Source organism: Populus nigra, chromosome 5 (genome assembly GCF_951802175.1).
Source record: "Populus nigra chromosome 5, ddPopNigr1.1, whole genome shotgun sequence".
Classification (NCBI taxonomy): Eukaryota; Viridiplantae; Streptophyta; class Magnoliopsida; order Malpighiales; family Salicaceae; genus Populus; species Populus nigra.
The window spans coordinates 4,079,546-4,093,812 of record NC_084856.1 but is presented as its reverse complement, the minus strand read 5'-3'; the positions used below and the strand labels follow the sequence as shown (position 1 = coordinate 4,093,812).

The window sequence follows — 14,267 nt, the reverse complement described above, 5'->3', positions numbered from 1 at the left end:
TGATGAAAGATTTTAAATATTATAATTTTTATTATAATTCAAAGTATTACTATAAAAAATAGTATTATTTTTGTCATAAATATTTTAATTTTTATTATAATTAAAAGTATTAATATCAAAAATAGTTTTATTTGTATAATAAATAGTATTTGGCTAAAAAACATTATTATTGTTATTAAAATTTAAAATATTCATATAAAAATAGTATTATCTGTGCTATAAATATTATTATTTTATTTATAATTAATAATATGAATATTAAAAATATTATCAGTTGTGGTATAAATAATACTATTTTTGTTACAAATAATAATATTATAATGACAATGGGAAGCGCCATGTGGTGCTTGGTCTGCCTTTGCGCCATGTGGCAGTTGGGCTGCTATAGCCAATCGGGCATTTTGTCAAGACCTATGCGTTAGGTGGTGTTTGGGTATGCCCCTCGCAAATGGAGCCGCCAAAACGCCAAGTGGCGCTCGGGTGTGCCCAAGTGCCACGTGGCAATGGGGCTGCCATAGCCAATCGAGCCTCTTGCCAAGACCCATGCGTTAGGTGACGCTGAGGTCTGCCCCGCGTACTGGAGCAGCCAAAACGCCAGGTGGCGCTCGTGTCTACCCCGCACAAGGGCCGGATAGCCGAAGCTCCAGCTGTCCTTGTGTGGGCAACACCAGCGCCAGGTGCCCGCTCCCCATGGCCTGCAGCCCCACCAAAACTTGTGCTGAAAATTTTTTCTCCAACTATCCTTTTAATGTCAAATGCACCCCAACGAAAAGACAACCTCATCTCTCCCCCGCTGCCATTGCAACTCTTTATGTCAAGGACTGGACTACTATTACATTGCTCCAATACAGTGCTTTGTGTTTATGGAAACAGTAATAGGGACACTAATCTATTTTAGTATATTATGTAATATTTAAGAAAATTTAAATTTGGTCATGAAGTTTAAGAGTTTATTAAAAACTCTGGTGTATGCAACTGGATGAGAGCGAAATGTAGTGTAGTGACCCGTCTCCCACTCATACAAGAACGATCCATGAAAATTTGTAGCTCTATATAGATATATGGAAGAGTCTAGCACTCTTGAACTAAGGTCAGTTTGGATTATGGTCTAAGACTCATTTAATAAAAAACTTTGGAAATAAAAGAAGGTATATTTGTTAATTTAAGATTGTCCACATTTAATAAAAATTTCAAGTACAAAATAATTTTTTTAAAAAACTCCACTTTATATATGCATAAAAAATTATAAAAAAATATCTTTTAAATATCTTAAAGTATTTTATTTATAGTTTTACCAAGATTCCATTAGCTATAAGCGTGTTGATGAATCTTTTTGCACATTTATTAGTGAAGGAAGCCCTTTTCTTGGATTTAGTTGCCTTTTGCCCTCTTTAAATTATTCATTGATCATTGATTTAGCTTGCTTGAAAACTTTGCTCCTTCTTCGTTTGTAGCCCTTTTCACTTAAAATTGTTACCTTGAATTTTTTAAACTCATAAAAAATGCTTGATAGTAAATTAAAACTAAGAATATTGATATATTTATTTAATATTTCTTTGCCACTATTTCATGCGAAAACTCATTCATGACAATTAAATTTCACTCTACATGAATGAATGAATGAATGGGAGGAATGTAGCATTCAAATGTATATCTTCATGTCTAGTGAAACCAGTTGAGTTTCCCAAGTTTCACGTTCAAGTGAAGGCACAAGAATTATTAACTAAATTTTGAGGATACATGGACAGCAATTTAAGTTCTGAAAATATATGGATCATGCTGGAATATCACAACGGCAAGAGAAGAACATGTATTTATAGATGCCAAACTTGATTTAAAAACTAGCTTAGATCACCCTGGATAATTATTTTTATTAAAATAATATAAAAAATAATATATTTTTTTAAATTATTATTTTAATATATACACGGGCCAAGTTAGCCGAGGTTCATCTCCAACCGGGAAGCTAAAAGAACAGGCAAAAGAAAAATATTGTACTTTTAGTTTTTTGTTTGTTTCTATGCACTCCAACCGGTCAGCTAAATTGACAGCTAAAATAGTTGTTGAACACAGTAATTGCTATTTTTACATTTCTCTGTAGCAAAAGGCAAATGTAAATAACAGTGTTGGCTACCGTTTTTTTCTCAGTTAGTTTATATCCGTTGGCCAACGTCTTTATTTTGTATCCGTTGGCCAACGTTAATTTTTTTCATTTAAAAGCAGAACGAACAGAAGGAAGAAAACAACATTTAAGCAAAACAGAAGGAAGAAAACTTTACCTGTAAATTTCAAAACATTGCATTGTGCCTCACCCTTCTCTCTAATTTAGAAAAACAAGAATCAATTGTCCTTCGATTAATTAATAATATCGATTGTGTTAATTAGCTGAAATCAAAGGGTATGTTTGCTTAAAGACTTTTTCTATTTTTTCTTTTGCATCTCTTGATTCTTGAGAGCTTTTGTTGTTAATTTGCTATTTGTAATGATTTTTATTTCTTGTTATTTTATTTTTTGATGTGAGTTAAGGAAGACAATTTTTATTTATATTGTTATCTTTGATAAAATTGAAAAGAAGTAATGATAGCAGTTGATATTAATAAAAACATGGAGTGACATATCTTAAATTTATTTTTGATTGTCTATTTTAATCTGAGGTCAATTATATTTTTTCTTGTTAAAAATGTAACTAAACCAAGTGATTAGATTAATTGTATGATTAGATTAATATTAGAACAAGTAGAAGGCAATTCTTAATATTAATTCACATGTATGGAAACTATAAAATTGCTAGACATTGAATGTGAGCTTCCTTTACACTCTCTTATAAGGTTTTAACTTGAGTTTTTTTTTTTTAATGTAGATGGATTCAAATTTTCCAAGCTCTTTTACCAACTTTCTTATGAGCGAGTCAAGAGATATTCTCTCTCAACCAAGTGATTCTAATCAATTAATTAATGACTTAACATACTCGAATTTAAATGTCCATAAAATAAAAAAAAATCACAAAGAAGTAAAAACTTCTCACCAGAAGAAGATTGTTTACTTGTCTCTGCATGGTTAAATACAAGTAAGGATCCAATTACAGGAGTTGAACAACAAACAAAACAATTCTGGGCTCAAGTACATGCTTACTTTGTAGAAAATGGAGGAAACTTGAATAATTATTTTCAAATAAGCATCTCAAGTAAATGGCAAGAAATAAATAGAGAAGTCGGTAAATTTGTTACTCAAATTGAAAATCGTCAACAAAGTGGAATGATATAAGAATCAAGGGTAATTTTAATATTCATTTCCATGTTAAATTATTTAACACATATTTTAACATTATTGAATTTCTTTAATTTTTTACCAGATTAATGATGCTCAGCAAATGTATACCTTTTGCGTTGGCAAACGATTTCAACTAGAACATTGTTGGGTTATCTTAAGAAAAGAACCCAAATGACAATTTAAACGTGCAAGTCAACATTAAAAGTCAAACAATAAACAAAAAAGTCATGTCAATGCAAGTCTGGCTTCATCAACTCCATCTACCCCTGATTCTGTTAGTTTAGGAGAAGATAGTGAACCATTGATTTATCAAGATAGACCAATCGGTCAAAAGGCTGCAAAGGAACAACTTAAACGTAAACAAGGAAAAGATAAAGTCGGGGAGGTAACTGTAACAAATATCTTACAACAATTTAGGGATACTCTAGTTGAAATTAAGGATCAGAAGAAACAAGACAGGAAAATTATGTTAGAGCAACAAGCCATGATGATTCAACAAAGTCAAGAGAAATAAGAATTGGACAGGATTGAGAAAGAAGAACAAATTATGAAAATGTATATTTCTAATTTAGATCCAATTTCTGCAGCGTATTTTCAAAATAGAAAGTTATAAATTATGCAAAAGAGAGGTTTTTAATTTCAATTAACTTTGATTGATTTATTGTAATGTAATGTATTTTTAATTAAATATGTAGAAAATTCTTGGTTATTTTAAATAAATTGTTATGAAATTGATATCAATTCATAATACTTTTTTGAAATTCATCTAACACTTAACAATAATAAGTAGGATTAATTAACTTAAAAGATAACAACCATAATGAAAAAAATATATAAAAAACTTGAAAATTATGATAACATAAGAAGTTCAAATCTAAAGATTCTACTCGTTGCCATATTGTTCCCACAAATGTTCAATCAAATCTTCTTATAGTTGAGAGCTAGTTGCTCTATCCCTAATTCAATTCTGAGTTTGAAGAAAATCATATAGTTCTGGTATTTCACCATGTGACATTGATATAAAGAAATTGACTTCACATTCATAGTCAAATCCAAGGTTCATTGCTCCTTCATCCTCAATAATCATATTATGCATTATTATGCAAGCTTTTATAATATTTGCAAGCGTTTCTTCATCCCAGTATCGAACATGTCCACGTACAATTGCAAAACGAGATTGGAGCACCCCAAATGCCCACTCCACATCCTTTCCTGCAGACTCTTGCTTGCTTGCAGAATATTTTCTCTTTGCTCCTAATGGTCTTAGGATTGTCTTAACAAAGGTTGACCAATTAGGATAAATCCTATCTGCTAAATAGTATAAATCCTATCTGCTAAATAGTATCTCATTGTATATTCATGCTCATTAATTGTATAATTGACAGGAGCAGTGCAACCTTTAGCAAGTGCAACGAAGATAGGTGACCGATGAAGAACATTAATATCATTTAATGATCCAGGCATTCCAAAAAAGGCATGTCATATCCAAAGATCTTGTGAAGCCACCGCCTCTAGAATTATAGTTGGTTCACGACAATGACCAGTATACATCCCATGCCATGCAATTGAGCATTTCTCCCATTTTCAATGCATACAGTCAATGCTCCCTAACATCCCTGGAAATCCACGCTGCTCTCCAATTGATAATAATCGATACATATCGGCCTCTTTTGGTGCCCTTAAATACCAATCACCAAAAACTTCTACGATTGCCTTGACGAAAGCTCTAAGACTTTCTATCGCAGTGGTTTCTCCAATTCGAAGATATTCATCAGTAAGATCTGCAAGAATATCATATGCAAGTATTAAGTGAGCTGCAGTTACCTTTTGAAGGCAAGATAAACCAAGAACACCAAGAGTATCTGTTCTTTGTTTGAAATATGGATTATGAGCTTCCACTGCATTTGCGATCCGAAGAAAAAGACGACGACTCATCCTAAATCTTCTTCGAAATTGACTTTTAGTGAATTTAGGATTTTTAGCAAAATAATCATTATATAATCTTAACGCACTTTCCTTTCTATTACGATTGACAATATTGTGACCAAGAATAGAGTCACGATACCTTGTTCTCCGCCCTTGATTATTCGATTCTTCTTCAGCCACCATAGTGGGAGCAACTTGAAAAGTGAACACAGGAGTGCCATCATTAAAATCAAAAGCATCATAAAAATTAAAATTAGAATGATTCATGATGAATTTTAATGAAATATAACAAAGATTGGAGAGAAGAAAACGATGAGAAAAAATGTTAAGGTATATGAAAATATTTATAGATGGATTATTTTTTCAAATTTTGAAATCTTAAAATGTTGGCGGTCATTTTTTCAAAATTTAAAATTTTAAATGTTGGCGGTTATTTTTTCAAAGCTTGATTTTAAAAAAAAAATTTGAAAAAAAAAATTTAAAATGTTGGCGGTTTTTTTCAAAGTTTGAATTTAAATTTACTTTTAAAAAATTAAATTTTTAACGGTGACATATAAAACTGAAAATTAAAAATATTCATATAAATAAATTTTAAATTATATTTTTTAATTTTCATATTATTTCATTAATTTTATATTACTTTTATAAATTACTCATATTAATTATATAATTAATAACATCATAATTATATTATATATAAAATATCTAAATTAATTGTATAATTATATTAAAATTAATTTAACATGAAATATATTAAAATATAATTGATTTTTTTAAATAACTTTTCATCATTGGAATTGGAATGTATATAATTAAAAAGATCATATTTACAATGATATTTTATCAATTTGACTTTTTAATATAGCAATTTTTGTTTAGGAGATGCTCTAACAACGTTACGGGGAGAATTAATTAACAGAGCAAAACAGATGGGAAGCTAACGTCATCTTCTGCCTCTTACGTGTTCACAGAAAATGGCACGACATTAACACCCTCGTGATAGCTGTACGGGCAAGTTACCAGAGCAAAGGCAGGCATCAAAAAACCTTCAGACCCTCTTAGCAGCACAAGAAAGGAAAAATATTTGAGGTGAAAGAAGCAGAATCTTTTTGAGATGTTAGCAAGAATCTTTTCATAGAGAGGCCTTCAAGGGTTGACTCTTCCATGGAGGCGATAAGAAAGTGGAACTATACGTTGCGAAAACATTAGTCTCGATTACTATAATAACAGTTATGTACAATCATTGATGTCAAAAATTGATACCCAATCGGGAGTACGTAATTTAAACGTGAGGAGTGAAGGAAGCAGCTGGCTCCTCATATTGCACAATTGAACTTCCACTCGGAACAAATAGCTTTCTACACTTTCCGCCTTCTTTAGCACTGGTGTAGTAATCATGCTTATATTGGACTTGCTTTTAACACCTGCAATGAAATTAAAAAAAAAATACAGAGAGAGAGAGAGTTTCAGTATTTTTAGTGCAGTTTCATGCTAAGGTAAAAATGCACAAGAAAAAGTAGTTGCTGCAATCACAAGTTTATTGCAAAAGCACCAAGATTACCATTATGTACGAGGGTAACAAAGAAGAAACCTTCCTTCTTGTGATTGTAACCAGTATAGAATTTTGAGTTTTGGCGTCTCAAAGCCTCCACATAAATAGTTCGATGGGCAAACTTCCCTCTTAAGGTGTACAAGTATCTAGAGTGGATTTCTAGCTTAAAATGCTACACATACTTGGAATTTATATGCTTTACAATATCATCATCTAACTCTAAACATAATTCACAATATTTGTAGCTTGACTTGTGCGTTGGGCACCTTTTATCTACATACTTCTAGACAGTTGAAGGAACAATGCTAGGCGTCATCGCTAGGATTCCTAAACAATGTCCAATATGCCATAATAAGGATTTTCTAGTTGAACTTTCAGAAAATTTCAAATTTCCAATTCTGAAATGCTGTTTAACATCAACAACACCTACATGAGCTTGAGGAAATAATTAGTTTCTATATATATATATATATAAAAACCTGATTCTTTGAAGTTGTTGCAGCAACCCAGTGCCGAGGATTTAGTGTTTCTTCGGCCCCATAACTGATGAAAGTTACTGCTCTTGATTGTGCTTGCATATTTGTAACTGGGGCTGGCAATTCTCTCATGACCCATAATACAAAGGCTGAGGGCACTGATGAACCTGACAAAAACAAGCTTTTAGCAATAATAGACATGCCGCTGACAAATTCACAAAAACATGTGCCTATCAGCTGAATAAAAAATAATTTTGCCTCCATAATAGCAAAAATTAAGACCCGTCCCTTAATATCCAAGGACTAAGGAAACAGTAAATGACAAAATAATTTTAACAATTAAAACCTATTAAACCACGGGTCACTTTCTGTTATTAAGGGAAGTCTCTCTCAAAAAATCCAATCTGGCTAGTTGGGTAAAATCTTTAATTCTCAACATTTGGCATGGATGTATAAAATTGATATCATCCCAAACCCGATAGTGTAATAGCACAGTGATACATTTGAATATCACATGCCCTGGCCCCTTCTCCAACTGTCAAACTTCTTCCATTGGTGATGGATTCATAACATAGATATTATACTTCCAGTTTCATAGCAAAGGCTAATAGCACCCTTAGGAATTCGGTTAATCTGAACCTTGTTGCCACAAGTTATTGCTACTAAGTCCGGCATTTGAAAACATGGACCTAGATGATCAAGCACACATACTTCGTGCTCACAGCATGTCTAAGTTCACTGTATCAAACAACCAATCTTTGGGTATGCTGAAAAACATACATAAACAAGGTCGAGGGAGTACCTATAAAATAGTAAAAAACTAGAAGAACTAGTGTTTTCACTTCATTTATATTCTTCATACTCCAATGATATAGAAGCTGCCAAAGGAAATGAGATTAAAAATTGTACATGTCAAAGGCAGGAACTGATAACCCAGCAGCCATCAGCCACTTACAGGTATATCTGTAAGAAGAGCTACCACAGCACTTGACGTAAAACATACAACAGAGACAACTGCTAGGCCAGCAACCTGCATATCATGGAAAATTTTACAAAATCTTACCACAATCAAGTTATTCCATTTTGCACAGAAAGGAAGTGCCAATATGTTTTATAAATTATAACCCTCGAAAGAATAAGAATATAGTTGGATATTATAAACAAAACCTATAACAAAAGGCAAACACAAAGAGAATACCTTCCGCATCTCAGATGAAGCTGTCTCAGACCTTACTTTCCTCAATTTAAGAAATAGGATAAGACCTGAAAAAACAACCAGTGAAATATAGTCCAAAGAAAGGACTTATATAGGTAAGAATGCATGGAACCATTCATGCTAGCATACCAGGTAAGAAACATAGATGGTTAAATAGACACATAAGTTATAGTTTGAAACACATGCATGATCATAACCACTGTACTAACTGATGAGAGATGGAAATGAAAAGTCACATGGCTGATGGCTGGAAACAAATACATGATGAATCAACACTGATTATGGATACAACCATAATTCTTCTTCGCTTAGCATCTATAGAGCTATTCATTAACTTAGATCCTTTTGTACCCATGTGAGTTATAATAGCCACAACAAGCATTTTCTGGAACTTCCTTTCTTTAACTATATGTTTTTGTTATCCTCTATTCAAAAAGAGAATAGATGGACAAATCTACCTTCCATCCAATCATATGGTAAAGTCGGAGAGAAAGCAAGATAAAAAGTGGATCGACGAAAGTAATACCATAGGATTCATGCACAAGATATAACACAAAATCAGCATAAAAATGGACATGATAATTCATACAACAGAGAAGATACGCTCAAAAGTGGCTGAAAATAATAAAAACAAAGAATTACAACCATGCATTGGCCAGGGAACCAACCAGTAACCTTATTTTATGATTAAAAATTTACTCTTCCAACATCTATTGGTAAACAACTTATCAATAGAATATTTAGCTGAGCAGAAGTTTATCTGAAAACGTCACATTTCTTTATGGTAGATATTTCGCAAATCGTAACATATTTTAATATACCATAGTCATTTCCAAATATATATAACTGACACGGAAAAATATTGCAGTTACTTACCATAGCAACCCAAAGCCCCTCCCAGTATAAGGACTGCAGTAGCGAAAAGATCTACATATACCTGCCCAGTATATTCAGGTAATTAACAATGATTTGTAGTGCTGAAGATAAAATGCGTGTGTCATATACATTTTACCACAGCTTTTCTGTCATTCACAGAAACGATACACAATTCATTCACAACTTCCAGAAGATTTAAAGAACTAACAATTAAATCCTTAAAAAGAAAAGGTTCTACTATTTTCATGTGCTGTATCATTATAAGCAGGAGGAGATAAATTTAATACCCGAGCAACTATTGAAGAATCAATTGGATTATTTCCCGCTCCAATCCAGATTACTACAGCAAATGACAGCATTAAGAAAAAGATCAACACCACAACCTACATTATTGAAAAAAAATCATAATCAGAGAGAGAGCTACAGAGCTACGGACAGAGAGTCATGATAGTCCAAAATCAATAGAAGGAGTATGAAAATAAAATTCACAGAATAAATAAAACTACTTCTCATACTGCGATAACAAATTTCTGATGACTGCCAACTTGAATGCCACGGAATGAGCAGCATCTCCAATAACTATCTGTGTTCGTCGAACTAGGTTTATTCTTTGAACTTTCCAACAAAGGCTGTTGAGAGCTATTTTCTTCATCATCATCATCTTCTTCATTTGCCTGATGGCAAAGGTCGACCCTATAAATCATTACCCATGAAAAAGATATATGTAGCTGAGGGCCTTAAATGCCAAGAAGATGACCTTCACATTCATTTGAACACTAGTTTTATTAATCAAATTCATGATGTGCAAAGTACCGTGTGAACTTCAAATTTCTTCCAGCAATATTAACATGCTGGCCTACTATGAAGTATCTATAATTAAAGACATCTAAAGCCCAAAGTTTCCCAAGATTAATTCCAGAACTACAAGATAATAAATAAATAACCATGTTGATTAGTTGATATAAATTAATAGGAATCAGCTCCAGTAGCATGGAATTATAATAACCATGTTATGTAAATAATCATGCTTCAATTGGGTGAAGTTGGTTCTATATGTGAACTAAATCAAGTTTTTGTGCCATTACATCCCATGCTACTGGAGCATCTTCTTTTTACATAACATAATAACCAATCACATAAGGAAGTTCAAAGATGTTCGGGCAGCAATGATGTATTGCAACTGACCCAGTCTACAATTTCTGTTTTTTATGTATTTGCCTTATCTGATTAATCTCTAATTTGTCGCTCTTAACTGTCTTTCTTTCTTCCTCTTACACATCCCTAGAAAACATAATAGACAGGACCTTTATCCACCAAATCTACCCATCAAACACCATTTGAAGAAGTATGCATTGGCCTTGCAAAATTTGTACACCACATAGGACAAAAAAAAAATCTTCCTACTACATGAGTATTGCCTCTTCAACGCTCCAGAAATTAATTACAGCCACATCAAAGTATTTCTTTCTGCTGTAAATCCATCCTTCACTATGTTCTACTTGTATGATCTTCTCTTCAAGTTGGACAAAGAAAAAGTCATCGTTGATCTCCATGTGAGAACCAAGAAGACCAAATACATTATCTTACATATAAAGCAAGTGAAAATAGATAATCTGACCCAGAAAATAGAATGAAGCTTTAAAAGGTCCTGATAAACTTACCAGAAAGACAGAAGAAGTAGAAACACTGCAAAAAACAGAATATTGGGAAAAGCTGCAAGAAATTTCACAAGTTCGCTAAGACCACTCAAGTAGACAGAAACAATAAAAACCTGTATAAAAGTAATATAGAGGAAAGCCTACCCATTAGGATAAAACCACACGCATGAGACCAGCAAAGCCACCTATTACAAGTAGCAATGACGGTGGATATAAAGTAGATGAAGTAACCTGTCGAATAGAAATCAAAATCCTGAAGATTAATTACTTTTGCGGAATAGTTTTGGGCACTCTTTCACAATACCTTAATGCTTCCAAATTTTTCAGTATCAAGACAACAGGATCAGGGTTACAGCTTTTTGATGACTATATAGAGTAGCTGAGAAGTCCTCAAGAGTGGTTTTTAAAATGAAAAATCAGAAAGCTTGATAGAGTTTAGATGGGATTAAGTGCTAAAAAATAACAAATAATTTTAAGATATCAAGGAAACCAATCAGTTAATTAGCTAATTGGAAGATTTAAAAAATCAACATGGTAATCATGCAATAGACCAAATGCCTAGACATTGCAAATTTCCTTGAACGGATGTGTCTTTCCAATTTATCATGATCTGCATACTTAGAATCATATCTAGTTGCAATATCCATATGAATGTGTACAAAGAGAGGGTAGTGTGCCCAAACCTTGCACTAAAACATCATTTTGATCAAATAAAAGCTAGATGTAAATTCAGAAAGTCATGAAAAAAAAAAAGAATTGGAAATGCAAGTCCTATCAAACCTTTGCACAGTATGGTAAAATTTCTCAAAGCATGCTATTCTCTCCAGATATCATCTGGCTTGTGAAATGATTGACAATAAATGCGGAGGTTTGTGACATATTACTTTTTTATGAATCCTATTATTCCATGAATTAATTCATTGCTAAAATGACCATGATTTGCCAAACAAGAGTTCAGAAGAGTCATTGCACTTAACACTATACTGAGATAAAGAAAGATCTTTGCTATATGAACCCTAACGCCTTAGACTTACCCAAGTTGCAAGATCCAACCATCAGATGGAGTACCTGCAATTAAAACCCCCACCACCAAATGAATATCCTTAACAAGTCAAACTAGATTCTAACAAAATAACATGATTTGCATTCGGTTTCATAACAACAATGGATTGAAGCTTCCTGTAGCAGAATATCCTCCGATGGGTGCCATGGCATGAGGGTGAAAAATCCCGAAAAGGGAGAAGAAAATGATATGAAAGATTTTAAGGGGCGCCTCACAGGAATGGATTTCGCCTAATGCAAGGAGATAGGGCTTACTTTTTGTCGTGTCCATCCAGATTGTTGATTTCGCAGAAAAATCCTGATAAGCTGGTGCATAGCTAGTAAATGTCAGAAAAATCAAATAAAAAGAGGGGGGGGGGGGGGGGGGGAGCAGGGCAATCAACAATATTAACATGCAAAGGAATTTAGTACAAATTTGTTATAAAAATACTGAGGACGTAGAAGTCAGACTGTTCGTAGACAAATTTCTAGCAATTCAGAGCATATATTCAACAACGATTTCCACCATTTAAATGCACGCTCATATTTCAAACCTTAGTGAACAAAGCTCCACTCTAACATCTCCTTTTGACTGGTATCTATTTGCCCAGAATATAACATGCAAGAATCACAAATTGGGAAGCTTGAAAGAAAATATAAATTCCGATACCAAGCACTAGTAATATTCTAAGTATTTTTTTTTTATCTATCCCTCAAATTCCAACACAACATAAAATCTCCCCTTTTCACTAATTCAACCCAAACCCAATTATTCTAAGTACATTCAATCAAACAGAATCAATAACTCATCATTACTTATTCCAGTTATCTACCAATCCCAGATTGTGAATTCCAATGCCATCAAGAATGATACAAAGTAAAGGGGTATACACAAGAAAGAAGAAGAAAAGCAAGACAAAACCTGAGAGAATGCAATAGAGGCAAGAGCACCATCGATGCAAGCAAGAGCTATGTTAGCAATAAGCAGGTCCAAGGGATAGCAGCTTGATTTTCGATTCATTGGTTTTTCTTATTTTATTTGTAGCCCACTGAAAAGAATCTCGCAGCAGGAGGAGCAGCAGCCTGGGCGAGGAAAAGCTAAAAGAGAAAGGGAAAGAGAAAGGGAAAAACGGGGTTGTGTTATTTATTATTATAATTACATTTTTTCCATGTGTGGTTTTTATAATTTATATTTATACGCTAAGGAGTACCTAAAAATACGATGATATGAAGTGTACGGAAAGACAGTGACACAGGATCTGTTCAATGTGTTGAATCGCTCCTCTCCTGTTTTGGCCCTTTGGCGTCCTCTTGTAGTTGCTTACCCATGCTACCTTAGCGACCACCTTAAAATGGCTTCTCTGTTTCCTTCCTGGCTGCCTGTGAATTTGCCCAGAGAGGTTTGGTCGGCGGCCTTATCTTGAAGTATCTCCGCCACTCCCGACTTCCGACTTGTGCACCTCCTGATGGAGTTTTTTCCCACGTTAGCTGAGCGGCAAAACTTATTTTCCAAACTAGAACGTTTGGGAAAATAATTTTCACAATAACACACAATTAGTGGATTCACATTCAGTATATGTGCACTTTATAGGTTGCACTGATACTATATGTTCTACCACCAGCCGTGCATGTAGTAAATAAGCAACCTATTAAAATCTTATTTTCCCTTAATTTCGGTTATTTTCGCTTCTTGCCCAGCAACATAGTCATAAAAACAGCAACGATATATCAAGCAAACATTTCACAAAATCACATCAACAATATCCAACAACTAACATAATTAACTAATTTACATTGTAGGTAAATTTATAATTATAAAAATAAATTACAATACCAAAATAATTCATTACAATAACAAATATCAAGTCAATAACAATTTAATTAAATTACTTAGTTAAACATCTAACAAATTAACATGTTAATGGACCTGGACCGTCGGAACCATGGGTACGTCGTCGATGCACATGATAAACATAGTCATCCTTCTCTATTGCACTGTCCAAATGCTCAGCCTTCCCAACCTCGTCAAGTGAAGAATGGCACAATGAGAACCAAGTATTGAAAGCACCGCGCACAACATCGTTAGTAGCATCACGAACTATGGCTACAGCTCTTCGACCCTCTTGTATTAAAAATTCACTTAATAGGATTGTGAAAAAGATTATATTATCTTTTTTTAATATATAAATAAGAATTTTATTACATGTTAAAAAAACTATTCCATACATAACAATATATTGTATCTTAGTGCA

At 33.3% G+C, this 14,267-nt stretch overlaps 2 protein-coding genes across 2 annotated transcripts; both read right to left on the bottom strand.

Moving 5' to 3' along the window:
• Positions 1–4,231: 4,231 nt before the first annotated feature.
• Positions 4,232–5,379, bottom strand: LOC133694283 (uncharacterized). The gene is made up of 2 exons (XM_062115773.1): positions 4,866–5,379; positions 4,232–4,578 (listed from the first exon to the last, which is right to left on the bottom strand). The coding sequence occupies exons 1-2, from the start codon at positions 5,377–5,379 to the stop codon at positions 4,232–4,234; spliced, it is 861 nt and encodes a 286-aa protein (XP_061971757.1).
• Positions 5,380–6,390: 1,011 nt separating this feature from the next.
• LOC133693508 (tobamovirus multiplication protein 1-like) lies at positions 6,391–13,182 on the bottom strand. Its single transcript, XM_062114727.1, has 13 exons — positions 12,938–13,182; positions 12,292–12,342; positions 12,009–12,042; positions 11,119–11,205; positions 10,978–11,029; positions 9,832–10,009; positions 9,604–9,699; positions 9,317–9,377; positions 8,423–8,487; positions 8,180–8,254; positions 8,027–8,102; positions 7,228–7,391; positions 6,391–6,620 (listed from the first exon to the last, which is right to left on the bottom strand). The coding sequence occupies exons 1-13, from the start codon at positions 13,034–13,036 to the stop codon at positions 6,597–6,599; spliced, it is 1,062 nt and encodes a 353-aa protein (XP_061970711.1). The 5' UTR covers positions 13,037–13,182; the 3' UTR covers positions 6,391–6,596.
• Between the last annotated feature and the right edge of the window lie 1,085 nt (positions 13,183–14,267).